Raw genomic sequence first — 27,822 nt, 5'->3', positions numbered from 1 at the left:
CAATCCCTTCGCGCCCCCCCTCCACCCCCCACCCCAATCCCTTCTCGCCCCCCCTCCACCCCCCCCACCCCAATCCCTTCTCGCCCCCCCCCTCCAACCCCCCCCCACCCCAATCCCTTCTCGCCCCCCCTCCACCCCCCCACCCCAATCCCTTCTCGCCACCCCCCACCCCAATCCCTTCTCGCCCCCCCCTCCACCCCCCACCCCAATCTCTCCTCGCCCCCCCTCCACCCCCCCACCCCAATCCCTTCTCGCCCCCCCCTCCACCCCCCACCCCAATCTCTCCTCGCCCCCCACCCCAATCCCTTCGCCCCTCCCCTCCACCCCCACCGTTGGCCCCGCCTCGCCCGCCCGGCCGGCGCATGCGCAGTGGGCGCGAGGGAAAGTTGAGGGAGACGGCCATTTTGTTGTGGGAAGTGGAGCGCGGGGAGAACGCGCGCGCTGCTCCTCGTCATCGCCGTCCTCCTGCGCCTCTTCATCATTTCTCATCGTCAACAAGAAAACCCGCTCGTATTGTCGCTCCTGCAAGCGCCGTTACTATCAAGGTAACGCTTTTTGTACCTACTCGTGTTGCGGTGAGGGAGAGAAAAAAAGGATTTCCAACGTTTATATCAGAACCCGATTTTTTTTGTGAGGTAAAAAAAAATCCCGTCGCCACAAGCGGCGACGGTGGGTAGCCGTCGCCTGTAAAGATTAACAACGCGAGCGGAACCCTGTGACCACACAAGCAACAGGGGAAGCAACAGCAGGCGAAGCAGAAAGCAACAACAGCAGCGAGGGAAGCATCAGCGGCGGCGGCAGCGTCGTCGCCGCGGCTGTAACGGGACCTATAGCTGGGTCCCTCCCGTCCCTCATGTGTGTCGCTTGTGTTTCGACTACTATTGTCAGTCGTGTAAAAGTCATTGTTCCGTTGTTCTTTTAGTGTTAGCGCGGCTAATTATTGCTACGACTGCTTTTGATTGATTGATTGATTCGCCGTTGCCGACGCCCGTACAGAGCGTGGTTGGGGGGGGAAGGGAGACGAAGGACCGGAGCTTCTGCCCGGTGCGTGGTGGCGTGGTTTGGTTGTCGTCGTGGTGGTGGTTGTTGTTGTGGTGGTGGTTGTTGTGGTGGTGGTTGTTGTTGTGGTGGTGGTTGTTGTGGTGGTGGTTGTTGTGGTGGTGGTTGTTGTGGTGGTGGTGGTTGTTGTGGTGGTTGTTTTGGTGGTTGTTTTGGTGGTGGTGGTTGTGGTGGTGGTGGTTGTTGTGGTGGTTGTTGTGGTGGTGGTTGTTGTGGTGGTTGTTGTGGTGGTTGTTGTGGTGGTGGTTGTGGTGGTTGTTGTGGTGGTGGTTGTTGTGGCGGCGGCGATTCTCTCGTCTAGTTTTTGATCCCAGCGGTTGTTCTCGCAGTGGTTGTGTTCTCTCGGGTGTGTGGTGGTGGTGTGTTTGTGGCGGTGGTTGTCTTCGTGTGTGTTGTGATGGATGGCTGGGTCATGTAGCCCGCATGCCCGGCCACCGCATGCCGAAACAGCTTTTGTTGGGCCGGATCGAGGGGGTTAAACGGGCGCGGCACGGGCTAGAGAAGAGATGGAGTGATGTGGTACAGGAGGACGTGGAGTTGAGTGGACTTGCCGATGACTGGTACCAGCGGTGTCAAGATCGGCCTCTGTGGAGGAGGCTCGTGAAGGATGCTACTGGGCAGTTGGAGGCAGTCGCCCTCCAACAACAACGGAGGGCGGAGGAGCGACGCTCACAACAACGAGCGGAGCGCCGAGTGGCTAAAGCACAGCAGGTTGGCACAGTAGGGGGCACAGGTGGTGCACCAGCCAGTCATCTCAGTCACTCGACCCGTGGCACCTGCTGGGTCTGCCCCGTGACCTCCTGCCAGCGGGCGTTCGACACTTCACGTGGTAGCCTCAAGGTGCACATGGCCTGGCACAAGCGTCGTGGTAACGTCACCGCCACTTAGTGGCGAATGGCGGTTGTTCTGATGGTTGTTGTGATGGTCTTGAGGTTGTGTCGGAATGGTTGCGTCATGGTTGTGGCGGTTGTTGCCCTACTTGTGGTTGTATCGTGGTGGTTGTAAGTGGCTTTGTCGTGCTACTTGTGATGTCACAGTTGTGTAGTGTTATTGCGATAGTTGTGTCGTGGTGATAGTGGTTTCGTGGTGGTTTTAGTGTCGTGGTTGTGTTGTGGATGTAGTGGTTGTAGCGGTTGTGTCGTAATGATTCTAATGGTGAGTCGTGGTAGTTTCCTTGGTGTGTTGTGTTTTTAATGATACGAACATGGTGGTTCTGTTGTGGTCGTGTTTAGGTTTGTCATTGTGGTACCGATGGTTTTGTAGTGGTTGCCATCTAGGTGTGTAGTCTTATGGTAGTCTTATGGTTTTGATGGTTGTGACACGGTGGTTATGTCGTGGCTGTGTCGTTTTGTGTGTTCTTGAGCCCCAATATGGTTGTGGTTATTGTGCCATTAGGGTGTAATAGTTGACGTGTTGGTGTGTTGTGGTTGTTGTCATGGTAGTTGTCTTGGTGGTTGTGTTGGTCTTGGATGGAATGTTTTTTTGCTCCTGGTTGGTGTTTTGTTATAACGGATGTGGTTGGTGGTGGATGGGATGTTGCGATGGTTATGGTGAATTTCAGTGATTTTTGTTGTTGTTGAGGTGGTTGTCTTCATCTCGGTTGTAGTGTGATGGTTATTATCAGTGGCGTGGTTGAAATGGGCTCTGGTGGACGGAATTAAATGGGGGCGTGGGGGGGGGCACTGTCCAAATCGCCAGTGTGGTTCAGCCCGGCGCCTGGGCCACACTGGCCCGTGGGCACCGGTGCAGTTGCACCGCCTGCACTCCTCCGTGAGAGCTGCGCAACTGGGTTGTGTTCGTCATGGTTGTTTTGCAGGGTGTCTTTTTCCTCTCCCAAGGTTTCGTGTTCCGTCACCGCTCTGAACCCGTGTACACGTGATTGGTTCCTGCACCGTGCAGTTGCCTGTTCTGGGTGTGCACGTGTCGTGCGCGTGTGCACGTGTGTGCACGAGAGAACGCTTTGTGTGCGCACTACGTGTGTAACGCCATACGTGGTGTAACTAGTGTGTGTTTTGGTGAGTGCATGCGGTGTATGCGTGAATGCATGTCGTATGTGTGTAATGCATTGCATTTCTTGCGTGTCAGTGCATCTCTTGCGTGCGTGTAAGTGCATGCGATTTGTGTAATTGTAAGTGTACCTTTTGAGTCTTGCGTGTTTTGGCTGGTGGTGTGAGCCATTGCAGGTGGTGTATGCGCAAGTGTACGTGTCAATGCGTGGGACTTGTAGCCGAGTGCACGCGGCTGTGTAAATGCATGCATGTGTTGTTCGCGAAAGTGTATAACGTTGCATGTCATCCACACGTTGTTGTACGTGCAAGTCTGTGTTGGGTGTGTGGGCTGTGTGCGTGAGTACACGGTATTGCATTTTAATGCACGGTGCCGCTAGTGTGAAGGTGGTCCACAATCAATGCTGCGGGCTCACAACTCCCCCCCTGGACAATGCACTGCAGCGTTCACATTTTGCGCGCAAATAAAAACCAGGCGGACACAATTTAGGGCGCCCATCGGTTTTTCACCGCTCTAATTACGTCACTGTGTAACGTTGAAGACAACGCTTTGCCTGCGCCAAACCGGGCAGTCTGTTGGCGAGGGATACGGTGAGGCAGGACCGCCGACCTGAGCTTCACGTTGAAACACAGCTTTTTCTATCGCATGCTTTGGTTGCGATTTCGATTTTCAGCGATTGAAACAAAATTAGAGGAGGTCAAAAAGTTACAATGTGTTGCAGTCGCTTTGAACGTAGCGTTGATGATGTTGGTTAAACATCTTCACGCAAGAAAGTGAAAAAAAAAATTGTTAACCAGTTCTCATTTTGAGCGCAGATAATTGTTTTTACGAATGCCGTTTCACAGGTTGTTGTGGATAGTGGTTATTATGTGAAGCGTTTAGCTCCTGCTATGTGTGCTGTTGAGCTTCTGGGTTTCCTTCAATCTGGGAAGTCTAGTGTTGCCGTCGGCATGGCAGACGGCTTATATTCTGATGTCTCGTGCAGCATTTCCTTGAGTACGTACAGTTTTAGACATTTGTCGCGTTAGCTCGGTGACATGCCATGCTGAGGCCCTCTCTAAAATACAGGTTGGCCGCATGTTTTCCCCATGGTATTACTTAACGCCGAGATTTTTTTTACGACGAACAATTATTTGTTTTATTCCAGTCTTGAGATGCGGTTGCATATTGACGCTGTATAAATCCAAATTGTATTCCGCTGTAAATAAGATGGCATGCCATTTCAGGCGGCATTGACATAATTATGGTTATTTCTCTGCATATGCAGTAGGTTATTACGAACGTTTGTGGCTGTTATTATTTTTTTGCAACGGTTAGTGAATATGTAGGCCATCCGGCCAGGCTCTGGAAAAATAACATGACCCTTCACCAGCGGTGTTGTAACATTGCAAAATATCACGTGCAAGTATTGAGAAATCGTTTTTAAAACATGGGAAATGAAAGCTGGTGGTTTGGCAGTGTCTATTGTTGGTTGGTTTAGTTATTTCTCCCTGAATTGAAATGCATGGCGTTATTGGTACCACTGACATTGCACATGCAGGAATATTACTCGGTTTCTCAGAATAGACGTCCAGTATGGGAGACGAGGCGTTACAGTTGGTATCGATAAGTAACGTGGCCTCGTTTGTAATGGCAGTGAAATTAACAACATTGGAAATTGATTCACATCTTTTATCATACATTTTAACAACGAGAACTGACAGTGGTTCGACAGCGTGGTTTAAAAAACACCAGCTGTTAATGTCACTGGTAAGACTTGTGTGGTAGAAAACAGTATGAACATCCTTATGAATGGATTTCAACGGCACATGTATTAGCTAGACAAAATTTTACTTCCGATTTCTATCCACCGTACTTGCTTGTCTTGTTACAAGTGGGTGTGTGGTTAAAAAATGCTCGGGCTGGACTATCAGCATAAATAATTTATCCTCGTCAGAGGATCATTCTAATGCTTTATAGTGTTCAGACTAAATGTAACAGTGCAATGTATAAGGATGCCTTACAAGCTGGGACTAGGTCTGCAGTATATGACTGGAGTATGGGTAGCAGTGCTTCTCAAAAGCCCTTACTCATCGTTATGAATTGTATCTCTATAGCAGTTTCACAAAACACTGCACTCTTTTAATTTCAAACTGCTGTACTGGAAATACTTTCTTGAAAGCAATGTTGTTTAATTTAGTGATTTCCTCTGTTATTTCATCTACCTTTTATATCAGAGTGTGGACTTTTTGTGCATATTGTCCTTAAACCCGGCTTTATATCTTTTTGTGAAATACATTTTTTTTGCCATGTGGAATATTATGGCCAACCGTGATTTAATTTTCACTGTAATTTGCATTGTTATTTTACTTTAATCATTTTGCGTTGGATGTTTTGAATGCACTGCTGTGCAGTATTAGAAAACGTGAAATATTTCAATTGGATTGTATAATATTTAGTTGCTGGATCCATTTAATCAACAATGGGGCCTATGTTACTCCAAAATTGTGAGTGCTAGGGTTTTATTCAGCAGCTTGGTCGATTGTTGCTGAAGGGTTACAAGCATGTACACTTACAGGCGTTTGTCAGTCCACTGCTGAATGAGGGCTCCCTGCAGCCTTCTGGTCGTTTGGGTTACGTGACCATATATCACCACAGTATTCAGTGCAAGTTGATGAATGCGTGAAGCATAGACTTGGGGGCAGTGGTACAGTACAACAGAATTCACCGTTCTCAACCCTGTAGCCCACAACACAACATGTGCACATCATGTGTTGTGTTTTTTACAATAAACAACATGTGCACATCATGTGTTGTGTTTTTTTATAATTACGTCATGGAGTAGATATTTGAACCGTTTTGTGTTATATTGGTATTTTAAACTCTTAATTAATGTGAGAGCCCTGGTTGGCACTATACTGGATTGGTCCGTGATTCTTGCCACAAGGACAAAACAACTTTTGTGATCAACCTAGAACTCGCCGACTTGGGGAACCGCTGTCCCTATTGTTACATACGGTATTTTCAGATGAACCTCATGAGGACTTGGTGAAAGGGAAAACTATCATTTGTAAAATAGAACAAATAATAGCGCACGACGTTTCGGTCGCCTCACAAGCAATCGTCTTCAGGTGGGAGACTATTGCTTGTGTGGCGATCGAAACGTGATCTATTATTTTTTCCACCTATGTGACTTTACCGAAAGAACCAAAGAGTATGGGGTTCCTGCAGTCACGATAGCTTCAAATCAAGATTGAAATAGAACAAGTTCGTTCAAATTAAATATGCATTATGTTAATATGCTCAATCTGAATTCCACTTATCTCACTGTACTGTACTTAAAATTCTACTCGGAGCTCCATTTTTCAGAACACTGGTGCATTGTGTTTTTTTCTGTAATGGATGGATAATGGATGTTGCCAATAATTAATGGTCTTTGTTAAAAGTATGCGGTGCACAATAACAATTTTGTAATTTCCTGTGATTTTCAAGGCGGCTAAAAGGGCCCAGTTTTGAAATAAATCAATGGTATTCACTTCGGCACCCATTCCATTTTAGAGTGCGTTGATTGAATCTTGAAAGGATTTCCAATAGCCTACCTGCCTTATATTTTTCTTTCCGATTGTTCAGCCATCGGTGTTGTCCAGCGGCGGACGCAGAGCGCCACAAATTGCGGCAATCAAGTCGTGACAGTTTCTGACTTGCCATATGCAAGTCAACATGAGGCAGAGCATTCACTATCTTAACAAATCAGTAAATACTCCCTTAATTCCCTTTTCATAAAACATGTTGCAAACCTGTGAAGAAAAAAACATTGCATGGAAATTGCTTCCTCCATATTATTGTTAAGTGCAGTACTTGTTACGCTGTCACTATGTGCCTCTCCCAGAAATGCATCACGCAGTTAGGCAGCTCCACAGGCACGCATTTGACAAAGGGTAATGAAAGATTTTGGTGAGAGTAAGGGCAGTCCCTGTAAGTGTCAGCGTTGCGCTTTTAATGGCTGGAGATATGTCACGAATGGCTGTGGTGTTGTGGGCGGCAACTGTGGTGTGACAGTAAGTAGGATTGAAGTATGAGGACTTGTCTGCAACTCTGCTTTGCGTCAATAGGTATACAATGACATCTGCACCGCATCTTAAAAAGGTGGTGGTCATTTTTCTCATTCACATAGGGAAATATATTTTTTAAATGGCCTGGAATCCCAATACGGTTCTTATCACACCCCAAATTACCCAGCAGCATTTAATTTACTGGAACTACGACCGCAAGTCACACAAATATAATTTTAATACTTCATGAAATGTAAACGTAGGGTATTTTCGTTTCCATTAAAGAGTGTGTTTAATAGGTTTTCATTAAAATGCACAGTCACTAATATTGTATGGTTTCAGTATTTATATCCCGGCTGACGTTGAATGATTGCGGGAGAGTGTCATTTGTATCTGCTGACATTAAATGCTCATGTCATTTGATGCGGTATTAAACAAAATTGTTTGTGGTGTATGTGTACAATATCCTGTGTTTGTTTATGTCTGTGTGAAGAATCACAAAGGTATAGTGCTGTGAAACATAGCAAAATTAACTCATTGTGACATGCCTTTGAAAATATGAAAATAACATTCGGTGGAAAAATCCACTGGGCAATTATTATTGCTAAAAAAGAGTACCTGTGGCAGTTTGACACTTCAAATTTCTCAGAATCAAACACTTAAATTGCATATTATTCTCTTTCGACCTTGGATTTTAACTGGTATATCTATACTTTAATGGAATTCACATGATTAAAACTTTCCTGTAGATGGTAACATAATCACACCTGATAATGTGTACTTAAAATGTGAAAATAAGTACGCTACTGTCATTTGTAACTAATATTAAGATGTGATTCAGAAAAAAAAAACTTTTTGCGGATCTCGCCGAAGCGTAGTCATTTCTAACGCGAGTTCACTTTATCATTAACAGGGGTGAAAAGGGCGAATGACATGGAGGTTCTTCACATGCTCCTGCGAATCATGAAGAGGACGATAACGAAAACCTGAAACATTTCAGAAGCTCGTGTGGGGTACACTGCTGCTATGGCTATGCGCCCTTGAGTTGTGCTGACACTTGCACGCGCTCTGCCAGGAGTGGTGGGTCTACTCTTCAGCCTCTCGGGGGAGGATGTGAAAGTGGCAATGGCGAAGAACAAAGAGTCCCGCACGTTCAACATCAGTGTCGTAGGACTTTCAGGAACTGAGAAGGAAAAGGGGGCCACAGGTATTGGGAAGTCCTGCTTGTGCAATAGATTTGTTCGTCCAAGGGCCGACGATTACTTTGAGGTACATACGTCTTTAATCAGTCAGAGTGATTTTGGTGGGCGCGTTGTAAATAACGACCAGTTCCTCTACTGGGGAGAAGTCCGAAGAATTGACGAAGGCTGCGAGTATATCTTTCGGGTAGTTGAACAAACTGAATTCATCGACGATGCCACATTTCAGCCTCATCGCAGTACCAATTTGCAACCGTACAGCAAGAGATCTGTAGCAATAAAGCTTAGTTCGGCTGAAAAACTAATGTACATATGCACAGACCAGCTTGGAATTGAGCAAGATTTCGAACAAAAACAAATGCCTGATGGAAAGCTTGCAGTGGATGGATTTCTCCTGTGCTGCGATGTTACTCTAGTACAGAACAGGCCTCTGGATGATCAGCTGGAGTTCATAAGTAACTTGTACAAACAGCTATCTAAGACGAAAAAACCAGTGGTTCTGGTCGCCACAAAGTGTGACGTCATGGTGGAGCAGTTCCTGCGGGAGTTGCAGGCATACTTGTCTAAGGCCAAGATCAACACTCCGGTGATAGAAACATCCGCACATGAAAATGTTAATGTGGAGCTGGCATTCATTGCTTTGGCCCAAATGATTGACAAATCTCGAGGAAAGCCTAAAATAATTCCTTTCGCAGAGGCTTCACGGCAGCAGCGAGATATCCTGGATGTCGTCACTGACAAGTACACTAAGCTCCTTACGCGTGCAGTGAAGGATTTTCATGCAGAGTGGCATACAGAGTCCAATAAAATAAAGGACAGCAAAGATTACCAGGACTTTGTCTATCTACGGGGTGAGAAGCAGGCAAGGGAGCTGTTCAGAAGGCACTTAAGGAAACTGAAGGATGATTTTGTATGTCGGAAAAAGCTGGATTATCTCACTTCTCTTCTCAAGGCATTGGAAATTATTTTGCCAGATTTAGATGAAATTGAACACATGAGCTGGGAACACATCCAGGAGCTCCTGTTCCACAAGCAAGAATTTGATTCTTTCTTTATTGTCCTTCAGGAAGAATCCTGGCAGGATAGTGATCACATTGAAAATCCCAATGATCAAAGGATTCCATTTGATTTTCTCCAGTTGAGCGATGCAGAACTCGTCTCGCAAGAGCACTTGAAGAGGCTGAAGATCCAGAGGTGGAAAGCTGACATGAAAGTGAGGTTCAAAAAGGCACTGGAGTGGAATAACCAAGTGACACCTGGGAAAGCCTGGGAAGATGTCCACATTTTTCTCTTGGATGAAGAATCCTTCCAGCAGCTTTCAGATCAGGAAAAGTTGGAGATCTATAGTCGCCACCAACAGGACATCATTGAGAAGGCAAAGGAAGAGTTTCAAGAAATGCTTTTGGAGTACTCTGATCTGTTTGTGGATCTAGATCTGAATGCGACGCCAAGCAAAGAAAAGATGACGGAGATCAACCGAGAGTTGAAAGACGAACCGAGATTCAAGGCACTGCAACGTCTGGAAGCTGAGAGACAGGCCTTGCTGCTGAAACACATTGGTTTTATTTACCACCCGACCATTGATACTTGTCTGAGCGGCCAGAACTGCATGGACATTCAGATTCAGCAAAATTTGGCCAACCATGCATCCCAGTGTACCAATCGCTCCAGGTCCACGTATATGTCTGACAGTGTTAACACAGACAAACTGAACATAGTTTTGTTGGGTTGCGATGGTCTTGCTCATGAATTGGCAAATGAAATCATGGCACAGTCAACAGACAATGAGTATGCTTTGGATGGAAAAATGTACGAGCTTGAATTGAGACCTATCGAAGAGAATGCAAGGCTCTCGGCCAACCCTTTTCAGACATCTAGCGCCAAACCTCACGGATGCTTCTGTGTCTTCAATTCAATCGAAACACTCCAGTACATTGAAGAAAACCTTGACAGTTCTACAGGCTTTCACTACAGTGACAAGAGAGACAAGACGTCCCATTTACCCATTGCTTTGATTTTGGCGCATGAAAAGAAGTATTCCAGCATGGTATTGGCAACACTCAGGCTGCAAGGTAAACACATAGCTAATAAAATGCAGTGTCATTTCGTTGATGTTCCGTCAGACACATACCCATATCGCAAATTTCACGAGTTGCAAATAAAGCAAGCACTGCGTGAATTGCTCGAGGCAAAAAAATGTAGGCCCTCAGTAGTCAGCCCAGCACCATCCCTGAAAGAGTTGCCAGAAGTTGATTTGCGAATAATGATGTGTGTAATGTGCGGTGATTCATTCAGCGTAGACTTGGTCTTGACACCATTTTTGGAATCTCAATTCTGTACAATTGGGAAAATTGGGCACAGCTGCACACTGGTTCTGGAAGTATTTTTGGGCTCACACAAGCGACGGGTGGAGATCGCACCAATCTCGTACCACTCTGCAATGATGCGAAGGGATGAAATGGTGCATGGCTACATCCTTGTGTACTCTGCAAAGAGGAAGGCATCCATAGCAATGCTGCGTGCTTTTCTGTCTGGCGTTCCCGATGTTCTGCCAATACACATCCTTGCTGTGACCGATACTGATTGTGATTTCTTCACTGATGAAATCAGCAAAGACCTGCTGATGGAGGGAGAGCAGATCGCCAGTGACATTGGTGCAAAATTCAAGACCACATCACGGTTCTACAAGCAGACGGAAATGTTCACTGCCTACTTCCGTGAAGTGTATGAGCAGAAGCTGCATATCGAAGAGTCTATGTCCCTGTGGGAGACAGGTGATGAATCTTTGCCACAGTCTGCTGGAGTAGAACTTCAAGGATTCAATTCTAACAGCCAGGCACCTGATGACAGTGAGCCACCTCCACCATACAGCCCAGCAAGCAATGAAAAACAGCCATTCCCTCTGAACATGAGCGATATGTTTCAGTTTTCAGTTGCTGAAAAAGAATTTAGCGGTGGAATAGCAACCGTACCACCTTACGGCTCTCCACTGTGCAGTCACGAATACCTGACGGATCGAAGCTACAAAATAGGCCCTCCAGTCTTGCCCAAGCCTGTCCTTCCCCCCAGACCAGATCCAGAGCTTTTGAAAAGAATGGAGACGTTGCGATTTGGAGGAGAATCGATCAGGAAGTCATTGCGACAAACGCCCAGCGAAAGTGACCCGGGTGACTACGCTGATCCCCTAGATGCCATCAGCAGGTTCAGAAATCTCGAAGAAAACATCTACTCGGTTCCCCAAGACAGCAAACAAGGGAAGATAATTAGGATAAGAGGGCGGCCAGTCTATCAAGTGTCAACGAGCATTCCGGAGGGGAGTGTGGATAATGGTTTGGATGCCAGCACACTGGAATACAGGACTGTCAGTGTTCAGGCGCGGAAGCCTGTGCCGTACAAGCACAGGTCGGAGAGACTGAAGCCTCGCCGCACAGCGCCACCAGAACTGTTGGCCACCGGGTCGCCATCCGAAGGGAGCGATGAGGAGGTGCAGAACTTCTTCCCTTCACTGAGCAGAAGAAAACGCAAGCCGAGAATGAGTGACTCGGACCTGGACAAGCCTTCTGCAGATCAAGAGGATCGTAAGAAAAAGAAGAGTCTGCTGAGAAAGTCAAAGGTATATGCATCATAATTATAATAATTTTCAGCCCTTTTGGCAATTCACTGACGGACGAGGGCCTTCCCCCACGCCATGTTGATTGTGATGGTTCGACTGTATAATAACCATGCTGGTCAGTGAGAGTTGGTGAAGCGAGGGTGCCCAGAACTGGTGCAGATATCAGTCGCTACTAATGTTAGCCGTGACCAGGAATCTAACTCAGATTGTCAGGTTTTTAAATGCGCAGTACGCAGAACTGATGTACTCCTGCCTGCACCCCATGTACATTTCCTAACATAATTTTACACGCTTCAGTGCACCACATCCTGTCAGCTCTCAACTGCTTGCTTTTTTGCCCAACTCTGTAGCCTTGTCCAGCTGCACATTCTGTGGTTTTACCGTCCCTTGTTTCTCCCATATCCACCCACTTCCTGGCCTGTGCTGCTTGCTAACCCCTGCCTGCAGCATTTAAGTGAGGGTTGTTCTAAAATCATGTCATATTTAATTTTAATGGCTAAAGGAATGCCATTTTGGCAAACTAATTGACTTGAACTTTCACCTTCGAATGCTGATGTTGACATGCAAATAGCCATGCAGCTTCAGTGTTAATCGTGAGCTTATTGAACGTCGTTTTTAAATAATTTGTTCGTTTTATATTAAAATGCAAAGCCGTTAATTAAAAATATCACTTATAAAATTGTGCACATTTTGGGTACATATTTATTGTCAGTGATAATTTAGTTATACATTCTCATTTAATAGGATGGATTCAGTGTACAATTTAGAGAATATTGTTCATACCTGAAAATGGGAGACAGGATTGATAAAAGATGGAAATTAAGGTTTGTGTTTTGTGATAAATTTGCATATATTATATTACTTTGAGATTACACAAAAAATTGTGCTTAATTGAGCGCTGCAGCTTGTTTACATCAGTTTCACATACTCATTATGATCTGCTTTAATAAATGAATGCAGGTTTTGAGGCACTAACAGGACATTATTAATTTTGACAGATATTAATTGTTTGGGAATTTTAATCGCTTTGGTTTAATTGTAATAAAAATGTTGAAATTTTTTAAAGAGATCAAATTTGCTTTACATTATAAGTAATACAAAAACAATCTGATGAATTCTGTAATTTCCATTTAACATATGCATACTCCATTAAGAAGGTTTACATTTGTGAATGTCAATCAAATGAATACGTGTCTGTCAGCCTAGATTTATGGGTAAATTACTGAAGACTCAGGCTTTAAATTCCTATAAATGATTCCCATTTATATGAATTTAAACCCACCGCTAAAGTAAGGTTGCCCCTAATAATGTGTCCCTTATTGCTCTCTTTACATGGCCATCATGACAGGTAATGTTCTTCTGTAGATGTGCACATGCAGAATGCAGACCAGTGCTGAGCACAGCATATTTTCTCTCGCCTTGAAATCCTGGGCTCTCATGTGCCTCTTGTCACCTGACAAAACGACAATGGGAAGCGCATATAAGAAGCTAATATAAGCACCCAGTCTCTCAATAGCAGATGTTTTTTTATTATATTGAAGGTTGTTAGGATTATTTTGTAGCAGAGTGCAATGCGGGAACAATGCACACCGGCTTAAATCACAGGATTCAGCTTGTGGCATACAAGGCTATTATTGCTTTGCTTGCAATGTTTGGCTGCATTTTTTATTATAATTGTTGCTTACTGACAGTCACCTTTTCATTATGCTATCAGAATCAAAAGATTTCCCATTTAGCCTACATCGGCTGTTTAGGCAAGTGGTGGTGCATGAGGTTGGTGGTATGGCCAGCACCACACCCGGACCATCTTTGCCATGCCCGGCTGCCTTTGTCACCCTAGTGCTGACTTTTACACACTACTCCAGGGACTTATTTAAGGTTTAACCAACCTAGGGGTGGCCCAGAACTGATTTAGATATTTTACCCTCATTGGCTGTAGCCAGGAATGCGCTAAACATTACGTCACTGCTCTACACTGTACATGGAGCACGCACATACACACGTCGCTACAGGTTGTCGTGATTAAACATAACGCAAAGTCGAGTAAATTGTCCCCTTGCTGTGTTTTGTCCCTCCTTGTTGCTGTCGCATCTTTAGTACCGGAAGCAGGAGGTGAAGAAGGAGAGCGTGTACTTTGGATTGCCCTTGGTCGAGGTGGTGCAGTCGCCTGATAACCCCATTCCGTTATTCGTGGAAAAATGTGTGCTCTACCTTGAGTCTTGCGGTTAGTTCTCACCACACACTCCAGAGGTCACGTTTCTTTACAATTCTGCAGAACGATTGTGGTCTGAATTTTTATTTTTCGAGTGTGACAATGATATAATGTGCATTTATATTACCGTTTGGTATACATGAGTATATTGGCATCTGTTTTTGGAATCGTGGTAAAACTGAAAGAATAACAGTTTCATATCCTGCGTTGTTGGTATCTGATGCATTTTAAGTTGAGAGAGAAAATGGCAGCCCAGGGCATGTAATGCTTGGCTTAACACACATAGTTTAGTTTGAATAGCAAGCCTCTGCAGGCTTTGACACAAGGAAATTAAATTTTATGAGCAAAATCCTGCTAACATAAAGCCAGCAGTACATTAATAGACAATGGAAATCTGACTTTATACATTTAAAATCACCTTTAAAACTTTGCAATTATGTCAGGAAAAGCTGTTAACTTTTATGAAATTACAAATATAGCGATGTACTCAGCCCATTTTAACAGAAGCTTATTTTTATGCTGTATTCTATGAAAACCATTTATACGGAGAAATATTTTCATGCTTGGTAAAGTTACAATACTTGCATCAGTACTTGGGGTTTATTTAGATGCAATAATGTGTTTGAAGGATATTGTATTGTGGGCTCTAGCTAGTGATGGGTATATGGCAATTCATTATTCTATGTGTCTGGAAATATTTGGGCAACACAGTCTTATCCCTTATCTAAATTCTCACTCGTGGTAATTACTGTTTATAGTTTAGCAAGCGTTTCTCCTGTAGTAAACTCTATCCAGAATTAAACTCATATTTTGAAAGTTTAATTTTGGGTTCATGCATTATTGATCATGTTTGGCGCTCAAGTAGTTGCCTTTTCTTACGAGTGGCCAGCCACATGGTTATGTTTTATTCACTTCTGCATCTAGTATTGCGCTCATCCTCTCTGTATTTTGTGCCAGCTTCTCAATTTCTCATACTTGGTTATTTTGTTCATTCCTCCTTGTGCTGGTAGCTGAGTTTACACTCAAATCAGAGGCTACCCAGGGTGTTCTGGGCAGGAAGTTGCACGTAGTTCCGTGAAAATTAGCAGTTTTGAGATGAGTTTGTTTAAGGTGTAGTTTTTGCTTGGACGATGCTAATGAGTTGCTGCATTATAAATGCTAGTGACTTAAATGTGTCTCAGAAAACCTATGTTTCAAGCTTTTTCCCGGGAGTTTTTTTTTTCAGGATAATGTACATTGCCGCGAGAAGAATGTTGATATGCTCATTCAGTTATTTAATAGCGTATCAAGATTCTCAAGATATTTTACATTAATTGTAAATGTAAAAAGTATGAGGAATGTGAGAATAAAAATTAAGCACATGCTTTCTCCCAGTATGGTTATTCAGTTACAGGAACAAGGAGCGCCACAGTAATTTGTAACATCATTGACTAACTATAACCTGCCTGTGTTTAAAATATCAGTGCACATTTTAATTATGATCTCCTTTAGACTGTTCTGATTGTTGTGTTAAAATTAACCAGTGGAAATAATGTTAATAACGCTTCACACCCAAAAACACCTCCAATGTTGCACATTTTTATTTCATTTTAAGATCTAATTTTAGTTGTTTTCATTTGGGTTTGCTTATAAACAACTCAGTATTTCATAGCTGCCAAAAAAGTCAAAAAAATGTAGGTGACACCTTTCCCCAGGGTGCATGCTGATGCAAGGGCCCATGTAGAGTTTATCATTTGCCTAGAACAGCTTGAAACCGTGACACTTCTGCAACAGCTTAACCCTATTCCTGTAATGCGAGACAGTTCTATCCAGGGGGATTTATTTAAAGGTACCACAGAATGATGACAAGCTCGTTTTAATGGCTACATCTACAACAGATTTCCTATAGGTACTTGTTTTTTTTAAAATCCCAAACCTTGTGGAAAAGGGACCAGTAGCGTCATAGGAAGGAAGTCTGTACAACAGGGCTCTGCTAGATCCTGTGAATGGATTGTGAGATCGCTGCTTGTGCTGTACCCCGATTGCCAGCCTGTAGAGCACAAGGCAAACATATCCAGGCAGCTTAGTGCGGTGTGTTATTTGTCTGGTGCACTTGTGTTGTCTCGGGTAGTGTTTCGTGAATCTATTTTTTGCTGTGCATTCTTGACCCTAGGCATTCATCTCTGATGTTTGGGCAACGTAATGTTGGTGTTGTGAACCTCCCAGGCATCCAATAAGCGCATGATCTACTTATCCTTATACGTGCAGTGCTTAGTTTGATTTGTAGGGATTTTATTTATTGGCAAGTCAGTTTTTTTACCATGCCAATGAGTGGTATTCTTATAATGGAATTCATTCTGTCATGACCTGAAGGGGCTTGTTTGAATAAGGAGAGGACATATTCTTGGTTCTTTCGGTAAAGTCACGTAGAAGAGAAACAAGGGAAACAATATTTTTTATTATTTTATTGTTTCCCTTCTACGTGACTTTACTAAAAGAACCAAGAATATGAATCCCTGCAGTCACGAAAGCTTTAAATCAAAATTTAAGGAGAGGACATTTTATATCTGTTTGGTTATATTGTTAAATAAACTGCCATGGCTATAAATGCTGGGTTAACAATCACAGAGCTCTGCATTTCATAAAAAAGATGCAATTTATATTCGGGTGCAGAATAAAATGCCCTTTGGACATCACATTACATAATGCAGAATACGTGAACTGGCTTCAGTTGTGAATGGATTGACAATAAATCAGAGCCTTTAAAAAAGGATCATATTTCTTTGTCAGTTTAACCGGTAGGCTCAATTAAATATTGAATTTCACCATATAAAACTATGAAGCCACAAGTATTGAATGCATGCAAAGCTTATTTAGTGTGTAACCACTTCCCAGAAATAAGGCAAATGTGGCTTACAGCCAGGAACATCAGATTTGTCACTGACAATGCAGGGAAGGCACACCAGGTCATTCTAAATGGAAGACATACTTTTAAATGTTTGTTCTTGTGCAACTGGATCGGCCTGGATTTGTATGGTGGTCATGCAGCTTTAAGTCAAGACATTTTTTCTCTAAATAAAAGTTGTGCAGAGCAAAACATTATTTTAAAGAAAGGGCTGCTTTTGCATTTTGCATGTTTTTCTATACTCTTGTTATTGCCAAGATCAAATAATTGCAGTGATACTGCATATTAGCAAAGTATTATGTTTGTGAAATATGCATGTATTAATTGACAAAGCATAATATACAGTCCTTTATCACAATCCACTTGTTGATGAAGGTCTCCTCCACACCGTGACAGTCATAGGGGTTGCTTGACCATACTTCACCCAATGGTCATTGTGCAATATCACTTGCCACCGATGTTAGCCATGGACAGGGGTCGGCAACCTGCGGCTCCGAAGCCACACGCAGCTCTTTGCGGACTGCCTCGTGACAATGTATGTAGGATGTATTCACATGCATTGCGGCTCTTGAAATATTAAGTTTCGTACCTAATTCGAAAAAAATGCTGCTCTTATTTTGGTTGTTGACCCCTGGCCTTTGCCAAAAATTGAACTTGAGAATCACGGGTTCATTTCACAGCCCACTAAATGGTTGCGTTATTTGAGGCACCTCTCCCCCTCCACCCTCCTATGTATTCTTTAATGGAGTGACGTGATTATGTTTTTGTTTTGATATTTTCAGCTTGTTTTAACATCATTATTTTGATGTTGAGTGACTGCAGGGATTACAACGGAAGGCCTCTACCGGGTTAGTGGCAATAAAACAGAACAAGACAGCCTACAGAAGCAGTTTGAGTGTGGTATGTGCTGATTTTTTGTTGTCTTTTATAAAAGCCCAGCATCCCGTGTGTTCGTCAACTAAATTATAAGAGCCTTTCAGAAGTTCTGAATAAAAATTTTGTAGAAAGTGGACCCCCCCAAAATGTGGGGGTAGAAAGTTGATCCAACAGGTTTCGTAAAACTGTTGACCCGCCCCCAAAAAATGTATTTTGTAGGCATATAAAGCCTATACACTCTACATACAATAGTAGTGTCTGCACACATTGAGGTGGTGGGGGGAGGAGAGGACATCAGCGGGGGCGACGGGTGAGGCGCTAAGTGCCAAAAAGGCCTCGACAGGAGCTAGAATAAGGTGGCCAAAGGCTGCCGAAATTCGAGTTTGTGAAAATGCCATTCTCCCCCCTGGTTGAAAGCTTTGTGGCTACTGCCCTCTACTGTTCATATATTGTAAACATGGTCTTGGCGGATAATAATGGCATGATATTTGTTTCTGTTTGATTTCTTATATTAAATATGGTTGAATATATTGTCAGAAATCAAACCTATAAGTAATCAAATGCGGTGACAAATAACATGCCAGTTAGCTACACTGGGTCTGCACCTGGCTTACCAGAGCAATCGATCCCACACACTATCCAACCAGAATTGAACATAATACTCCTGAAAATTGTATATGTAGTTCAGTGGGAACAACCAGTTGAAAAGCAACAACATTGAAATGCGGCCTGTTTATAATTTGTTTCATATTTCAACATGTTTATAATACCTGTTGATTTGGTAATTTAATGTTGCCAATAATGAAGATATATTAAATTAAATAAGTTTCTAAAATGTATTGTCAGGAATCAAACAGCAACAAATGTCATGGCATAGATACTGCAAAACTATGTTTTTTGTTGTCGTAATCTGATCCTATTTGTTTTAATTTGAAAAGTAAAATTTAAAGCATTAGGGAAATTGTACCGATTGTAAATGGTGTGCATGTTGTATTAAGGAATTATGCCGTGTCAAGGTGGCCGATATACCTCAGAGTTAGCAATGTTGAGAGCTTGAGTTTGATTCCATGCAGCCACGCTCGATTAACCTGGGTTCTCAAAAGTTGAGAGTTGATGCTCTCGACTCAGTCACCAATGATTGCACAAAAAACACCACGTGAAAGTTTTATTTATTTGGTTACAAATAAATGGAATCCCTGTCATGTGACGAACATTACTCTGGCAGGGTCGGGAGAGGGGAATGTACTGCTTGCTCCCTCTTGTGGACCAGAAGTCACTTAAAGGGAATTGAGAGATAGCTCTGTGGTAGCCGTTTCTGTGGGCCGTTCTGTAACGCGGAGGATTGCACTGCTTAGCGAGAGATCTGAATGGATATTTAGATTGATGTTGATTGCACGGTTGTGATAGAAGTCTGTTTTTAAAAGGGATGCCGACTAGTATCAATATTGTGTTACAACGTTGCCGTTTATGCTGCGAGTATGCATTTACCCGGATGTCGATATTGCTTTTGGGTTTCCCTTTCAGATCACAGCATCAGCTACGAGGCGATGGATGTGAATGTGAACACTGTGGCTGGGTCCCTCAAGATATTCTTTGCTGAGCTGCCGGACCCTCTGCTGCCGTATGATATCCATCAGGATCTCATGGAGGCCATCAGTATGTTTCCGTGATTCTATTTCAAGTTGCATTTATGTTTCTGTCATTGTACATATTACATGTCCAGCCCTCTGTTTACCGACTCCTGGATGAGGGCCTCTCCACACTTGAGTTGTGGGGGTTGTTTGACCTTACTTCACCATGCTGGTCAGTACGTGTTGGTGAAGGTGGCGGGGGTGGGGGGGACATATGTGGGGGCACAGTAAAACCATCGTTATTCCTGTCATTGCCTCTGCAGCCTCACAGTATACAGTCTCTATTATGCAAGGTTGTCACTCATCGAAGCACTATCCAGGCTCACCCTGCCTTAGATTCTGAGATCTGATGAGATGATTGGGCATGTGATTTGGTCATATGCTTTTAATGGCAATGTGCTGTACAGGAGACTCTTGAATATCGCGTTCTTTGAAAGTGCTACGAAAGCCCAAACTGAAATATTTTATACTTGAGCCTTGCCTAAATAATGGGGTTAGGTACACAGCAACCAAAAATAGACACATCACAATTGCAATAAGTACTGTACCGAATGCCAAATAAATTATAAACAAATTAATATAAATAAACGTGTAAAAACCGTTGATACAAAAATCATTCCTAGACGATAAATAGTGGTACAAATACTGAATAAATACTGCACTTACCGATGATGATGATGATCCAAAGCGGAGTGTGGTTGTGAGTGTTTGTCCGCGAGGGGGAAGCGATAGTGCTACGGTGCTACGAACCCGGCGACCCGAGGTTCGATCTCGCTCACGGCCAACACCAGTGACGATTACCTGAACTGGTCATTGGCCTCCCTTAGGTCGACTCAGCCTTTCATGGTTACCTGGCGCGATGTGTAAATGTTGCTACTGTGGAGACAAAGGCGACCGGGCCTGGTGCTGGCCACCCACCCCCTCATGTGCCGGCCTTCATATGTGCTCGCGAACAGCACTTGCCCCCAACAGTTTTGTTAAGGCTATATGGGGGATCTTTGTCTTTGTTTGCGAGATCTTTGCACGGCAAAGGTTGAGGTGCCACTGACTGCCTCGCGTCCCTCGCCCGTCCGTCTTGAACCACTGTATCAGCCAATGATGCACTACTTCTGGGCATCGTATACCCGCGAAAGGCCAAAAAGCGAACCCCCTGCGATAGCTAAATTGGGATACAAAGAGGTTTCCCACGACAGGTTGAAACCGCGAACGATAAACCCGCGATGTTCAAGGGTGTGTTGTATTAAAACTATTATACGTTTTGATAATGACGTGCATATATTTTGTATTACAAGTATAAAATGTTTATTAAACAGACCTTTTTAACATTCACGTAAAACAATGCTTGTAAATATCATTGTGAAATCCTACACTAAGTATATATTTTTTTTAAGTTTTATCAATGACGTTGGATTTTACATGGATAAAATAGACAATTCATATTGGGAGAAATTATTTAATGCATGAACTCTATTGTATTTGTGCCGCAGATATTCCAGACAAGACAGGAAGACTGCTTGCCCTACGAGGAAAACTAAAGAAACTGCCGCACGTCAACCACGAAGTCTTCAAATACATCATCACTCACCTGCACAAGTAATACAGCTGTTTGTGTTCGCGCTACATTAGTGGGTTTCCAACCTTTCTGGAACAGTAAACCGGTCAATCCTCAAATGTTTCACATGGACCACCATGCACCAATAACATTTTTCGAAATTGAAACTACTCCAGAAGTTCTGAAAATATGCCCATTAAAACACCGCGAAACGATTTAGCTTGCTTTTATTGACTGCTGTAAAGAGTTGTGTAATTGACATTTGATAGAATATAGCATCGTGGAAAAATCATAGTAATATGTGACAGTACTGTGGACCGTTTCCCATGGCCTTGAGGATCAACAGTGACCCACAGACTACAAATAGTGAACTGCTGCGCTCTATGATGAGAAAAACAAAACTTAAGCACATTCACTAAAACCCACTGCCTTCAAAGGACTAAAATATATAATGGGTGACGTTTTGGGCAATGTGCCTTAATCGCACAAGTCGAAAGGTACTTCTTTTGAAGTTTACATTGTTATTAATACAGTTCTATTGACAAATGTTAGTTTTGTTACGTGTACTTGTTATGCCAATGCAGCATCACCAAATAATATGGTCTAGATCAGGGGTCGCCAAACTTTTTTCACAGTGGGCCGGATAACTGAAAGAATGACGAGCGTGGGCCGCATAATAAATAAATATTTCTGGAGCGTCGGACCTGTGTCGACAGCTGGAAAATCTGGGGGCGGGAAAGATGCATGTTTGTGTGTGTTGCCATGGAAACCATGGTAACGTGTTGCCATGGAAACCATGGTAACGTCAGAGCATAGGCGGAGCTACCACGAGCCGGGGAAGTACTTGGGATGGCGAGAAATAAGCAAACATTACAATAAACAATAAAATCTAGATACAATAATTTTAAATTAAAAATAGTAAATTTAAGGAACATAAGCAGTCAGGAGGTCTCCGCACGTGTGAAGAGCTCCTAGTATTCTAAACATAATATTTAAATTGTATCACAACGTCTCGTGTTCCATACGTTTTTATAAACCAAATTCAAGTACCGTCGGCGGGCCTGATCATCACTCACCTGCACAAGTAATACAGCTGTTTGTGTTCGCGCTACATTAGTGGGTTTCCAACCTTTCTGGAACAGTAAACCGGTCAATCCTCAAATGTTTCACATGGACCACCATGCACCAATAACATTTTTCGAAATTGAAACTACTCCAGAAGTTCTGAAAATATGCCCATTAAAACACCGCGAAACGATTTAGCTTGCTTTTATTGACTGCTGTAAAGAGTTGTGTAATTGACATTTGATAGAATATAGCATCGTGGAAAAATCATAGTAATATGTGACAGTACTGTGGACCGTTTCCCATGGCCTTGAGGATCAACAGTGACCCACAGACTACAAATAGTGAACTGCTGCGCTCTATGATGAGAAAAACAAAACTTAAGCACATTCACTAAAACCCACTGCCTTCAAAGGACTAAAATATATAATGGGTGACGTTTTGGGCAATGTGCCTTAATCGCACAAGTCGAAAGGTACTTCTTTTGAAGTTTACATTGTTATTAATACAGTTCTATTGACAAATGTTAGTTTTGTTACGTGTACTTGTTATGCCAATGCAGCATCACCAAATAATATGCTCTAGATCAGGGGTCGCCAAACTTTTTTCACAGTGGGCCGGATAACTGAAAGAATGACGAGCGTGGGCCGCATAATAAATAAATATTTCTGGAGCGTCGGACCTGTGTTGACAAGCTGGAAAATCTGGGGGCGGGAAAGATGCGTGTTTGTGTGTGTTGCCATGGAAACCATGGTAACGTGTTGCCATGCCGTTGCCATGGAAACCATGGTAACGTCAGAGCAAACATTACAATAAACAATAAAATCTAGATACAATATTTTAAAATTAATAATAGTAAATTTAAGGAACATAGCAGTCAGGAGGTCTCCGCACGTGTGAAGAGCTCCTAGTATTCTAAACATAATATTTACATTTAAATTGTATCACAACGTCTCGTGTTCCATACGTTTTTATCAACCAAATTCAAGTACCGTCGGCGGGCCTGATGGACTGATGTCGCGGGCCGCATCCGGCCCGCGGGCCGTAGTTTGATGACCACTGCTCTAGATAATACATAACTCAAAATAATGAATTGCATAATTGTGGGGAATATTAAAAAGAAAATGGTATTTTTACATGCCTCCACGAAAAAAACATTTGTACAACCCATTAGCTGCAAAATTTGAGCACCATTGTTTCAAGGCAAATACACGAGACCAGTTTCAGCATACATTGTCTCGTCAAACTATTTAAGCTATTTAAACTATTTAATTTGAGCAGCTAAGGCCCACTGAGCTATATAGCGCTTTTTCAGAAGCGACCTTGCCACAAAAGATTGCTCAACGAAGTGGCTTATCACATGGAAATCTATACCAGCCAAATACTCTCAACGTATATTTCTAAATATGGAGGGCAAAGCCGGAGGACTTGGAGAAAAATCCATGCGATCATGGGGAGAACATGCAAACTTCAATTATACAGGTGTCAGGCGAGGAAGCTAACATATCTCCACCGCGAGATGTTAGGCTTGCTTGAATCAATGAACTGCCAATCTTACAGGCAAGCACCTTCTATGCTATGGGATCCTAGTTCGAAACATTTATATCATGTGTAACTTTAAATAATCAGTGTTGTTTTGGAGAATTTAAAGATATAAATAAATAAGCAGACAACATGTCTCCTTAACATATCTATCTCCACAAAAAATATATGTTACGCGACCCATCAGTTGCACGACCTTACACATTGACGGAGACATTGCTCATTAATGTTATTTATATTCTCCACAACGATGTTATTCATTATTTTGAGCTATGTGTCATCTAGTGCCTTGAGTACTTTGTATAAAGGCGTTTTATAAATGTAATTTATTATTACTATTGAGAACAATTTTTTTATTTGTTATTTATCTTGCTCTCTATAATACATCTCACTAAATGCTTTTTGTTGTTAACTGGCTTGTGTTCCACATTCAGCAATTATCGCATCCTCTGCCGTTGCAGGGTGAGCCAGTACAGCTCCGAAAACTACATGACCAGCGAGAACCTCTCGATCTGCTTTTGGCCCACGCTCATGCGGCCAGACTTCCAAACGGTGGATGCCCTCACGGCCACCAGAGTCAACAAGCTCATCATCGAGACCTTCATCCACCAGTGCCCCTTCTTTTTCTACAACCAGGACGAAGTGGTGGATGGGCCCATGTCTGCTCCCGGCTCGCCGGCCGTCGTGGCCTCGGCCCATCCCGCGGGAAGCACCGAATCGCACTCCGAGCCTCCAGACGAATGAGCCGGTGGCGTTAACGTGTGTAGCAGGGTCGTTCCCCATCCACCCCCCCCCCCCCGCCCCTTTTAGCTGGGGAGAGAGAGGCGGCACGCCAGCTCGGAGTTCCCCACACGACGCTGCAACTCTTCTCTCTGTCTGCTGCTTCCCTAGTTGCTTAAAGGCCTTGTGGAGTGAGGCGGCCAGTTTTGTTTGCTTTGATCTTGTCTTGGCGTTATCACATTGCCTCTCTCGAAAAGGTGTGGCCACTAGCTTCGTTGCAGTCGGGCACGAGCTGCGCTGTGCAGGCCGTTGCCAATGAGGTTGCATGAAAAAACACACCGAGGTGCCCGGTCTTGCACAGTGCCGCAACTGAAGTTGTAGATAAGAGTAACACAGGCTTACAATAGCTGCTGTATATTAAACTTACAGTATAATCCAGGAACAGCAAAATGACGTCCGTTCTCAACAATATCGTACGATGTAGACATTCCCTTAAGATACAAGTTGAAATTGAATTGCCATTAAGTACATAGGATAATGCTGTTTTGTGTGCGTGTTGACTGATTTAAGTATTTTCAATATGTTTACCAAGGTCCTGGATAGATTTGTTGTCGTCTTGGAACAACTTTAGGAAGCGTGGACTGTGTGTTTTCAAGGATTGTTGTAAGTCTGGCGGTATGTGCGTTTCCTTTAATAAGAAAACAGCAGGGTTGGCCATAATGACTGCCCGTTTCGCTTGTTCTGCTGCCTTTAACATCTTAACCTGGTACATGTATATGCTGTCAGGTGAATAAGAAACTTTGCACTGCTTCGCAGAAATTGTGGCTATGTAGGTTCCTTATTTTGTTTTTCTAAAGGATATCTTCGGAAGTTGTCAGTGCTGCATGTTTTTGATGAACGGTTTGAAAAATAATCATGTCGGCATCTGTTTGCAAAGTGATTTAACATCGAAAAAATATGATCAGTATTGTATTTCAAGCAGACTTGAAGAGAACAAACATTGGAAATAGTCAAATGTGGGCAGTTATGACACGTGGTTGATGTTAAACCAGTAAGCCTTGTAAACTTTCAAGTGTTAAAGCAGCACAAAAACGAATTGGTTGCCCTTTGCAGGGGAACGCTGCATAAAGCAATCGGGGTTGTAGGCTTCATTTTGTCTTGAAGGGCACATTTGAATATTGACAACTGTTTTGTCTAAGACGTTGCATAATGTTCATTGCATGAACGTATTTGGAAAAAAAGCACTCTTTTTGGAACGCCATTCCACACTAGCAGCATTATATGCTAATTGTATTAAAGTTACATTTTGTACACTAACAGTGCGATTTGGAATTATGGTAATCTTAAACTAATTCTCTCCCCCCCTTTAAAAGTACTTGCAAACATTTGTAAATATAAGTTGAACAAAACTGGACTAATCTTGACCAAACTCCAGCTTGCGTTTTCTTAATCCCATGCATTGACAACACGTGTCGGGTGCCATTTTTTTTGTTAAATTTAATTTCACTCGAAGTTAGTTAATTTTGTGTACTTTTTTTTAACATCCCAAAGCGTCTTTGTGTTTTAGTGAACAAACGGTCACGTTACATTTCAGAAGGCTTCTCCACAAAGTAGGAAGTATGCAGCAAGTGTGTGGGAAGTCAACTTTGTAAAGGCCCGCCCGCTACCTCTTGGAATCGGAAGGAAGGGCCAGCCACGGTGAAGAGTGGGGCCTTCTAGAACCTGAGGACGCGGAGCCCACCCTCACTCTTCCATGGAAGTTTGCACGTTGATAAAAAAGGCTAATGCATAGTTAAACTTATTTTTGAAGTAGCACTTTGTTGTTTCAGTTGTGGCAGTCGACAACTTTGAACGCATGTAACCCTAAAGAAAATGTCAAGCACATCATGAAGTACTCGCACATATCAGTAAAGTAAAACGTACAAAGCAAAAACAAATATTACTCCACATTACACTGACAGTTGTGCTAGTAGGCCCTCACTTAAAGTGTGCATGCCTTAACAGTAAAAACAAAACTAATAAGCGTAATTTATGGTTCAAAAATACTGTTTAAACTCTGCGCCAGTTTATGTAACCTTGGACTGACGATTAGATTCACGGCTCTTTATTCAAGTGGACTGGTAATATGTCTTAAGACAATAACCTCGGAATATGTAATGCTGCTTTACAGCCTTGTCTTTAATGAAGGTAACGCCTCTTGATTAACCGTGATTCCAAGAGGATGGCAATGATTTGTTTTATTTCCAAGGTTGCATTTTTGGCACGAACACAGTCCATACAGGCAAATGCTATTTATTTCACACCCAACTTTCACTGCCAGGTTTTTATTCTGTTGGTGATAAAAGGGGAAAGGTTTGTCCCCAAATTATTATTTTCCATACATGCGTGGTGTAATTATTTTATACTGCCATTATGATACACGAGTCGTTTGAGAAATCCGTGTACGGGTTTCATGTGGACTTGAAACCTGAGATTCGATAAATTGGCCACTATGAATCCAACTTTGCTGCTCGAGTACACAGTACACGTGTGATTTGCGCTGCATGCCACATTAGTTTGAGACCTTCACGGTGTAAGCCAAGTTACTGCTACAAAAGTGTGCATTTGGTACCAGTTCCGAAACAACATTTTTTTTACCAGTATTAAATAATGCGGCGTAATTTATTGCATTTAATCCTCTAGGAATTGTGTACATATTGTACAAAAAAATCTCTGGAGCATGTTCAAAAATGCTTTTGTATTCGGTGTACATTTCTTGAAATCAATGGCTACAAAATGTCTTAAGTACCCTCTTGTCAGATGTAGTCTTGCTTATTTGCACAATAATTTGTTATTTAGTTTGACTTAGTGATGCTTATTAGTGCCTGTAAAACCTAACCCTTAATTTATAGGAAGAGTTTTCCTGTGGCCAAAATGAAATATTGTTGACTCGAGACGATAGTGAGCAGTAGACTTGGGACATGCTTTGTTTTGGATGCTGTATTTTGTACACTGTTTACAGAAATCGTTTTTGAAGCGTCATGTTCGATTTTTTTGTACAACCTTGTCCATGCACAATTCTACGTTTTCTCTTTCTCTCGCTCATTGTACCTTAAAGTGTGTCGTACTCGTGTCGTTGAAATACACTCCTGCGAAACGTGTCCCACTCCTATGTATTTGCCTGCATGGACTCATTCTGAACTGTCGCAACCAAGGTGGGAAATCTGCCAATCTGCCAATCGCTGCAACATGTCCAAGGCATTGCTGGCGTGGGAAAGGATTGATCTGCTTGCCTCGACGCAACTGCTCTCTTACCCTGTGTTCATGTCACCTATTCTAACCACTACACCTATTCTGTGTAGAAATTGAGAACTTGTTAATTGTTGAATTTCGCAATGTATAATATTAAATGAATAAATTTTACTGTCTTGGATTATGCTGTGCCGTTTTTT

At 42.9% G+C, this 27,822-nt stretch overlaps 1 protein-coding gene across 1 annotated transcript; it reads left to right on the top strand.

The window, feature by feature from the left end:
• The first annotated feature begins 361 nt into the window (after nucleotides 1–361).
• Nucleotides 362–27,803, top strand: ARHGAP5 (Rho GTPase activating protein 5). The gene is made up of 7 exons (XM_032963716.2): nucleotides 362–545; nucleotides 8,011–11,909; nucleotides 14,007–14,133; nucleotides 17,828–17,905; nucleotides 19,406–19,537; nucleotides 21,000–21,105; nucleotides 24,133–27,803. The coding sequence occupies exons 2-7, from the start codon at nucleotides 8,223–8,225 to the stop codon at nucleotides 24,413–24,415; spliced, it is 4,413 nt and encodes a 1,470-aa protein (XP_032819607.1). The 5' UTR covers nucleotides 362–545; nucleotides 8,011–8,222; the 3' UTR covers nucleotides 24,416–27,803.
• Nucleotides 27,804–27,822: the final 19 nt, after the last annotated feature.

The sequence above is a fragment of the Petromyzon marinus genome, chromosome 31 (genome assembly GCF_048934315.1).
Source record: "Petromyzon marinus isolate PM22_M1 ecotype Great Lakes invasive population chromosome 31, UKy_Petmar_22M1.pri1.0, whole genome shotgun sequence".
NCBI lineage: Eukaryota > Metazoa > Chordata > Hyperoartia > Petromyzontiformes > Petromyzontidae > Petromyzon > Petromyzon marinus.
This window is presented reverse-complemented; position numbering and strand designations above follow the sequence as displayed.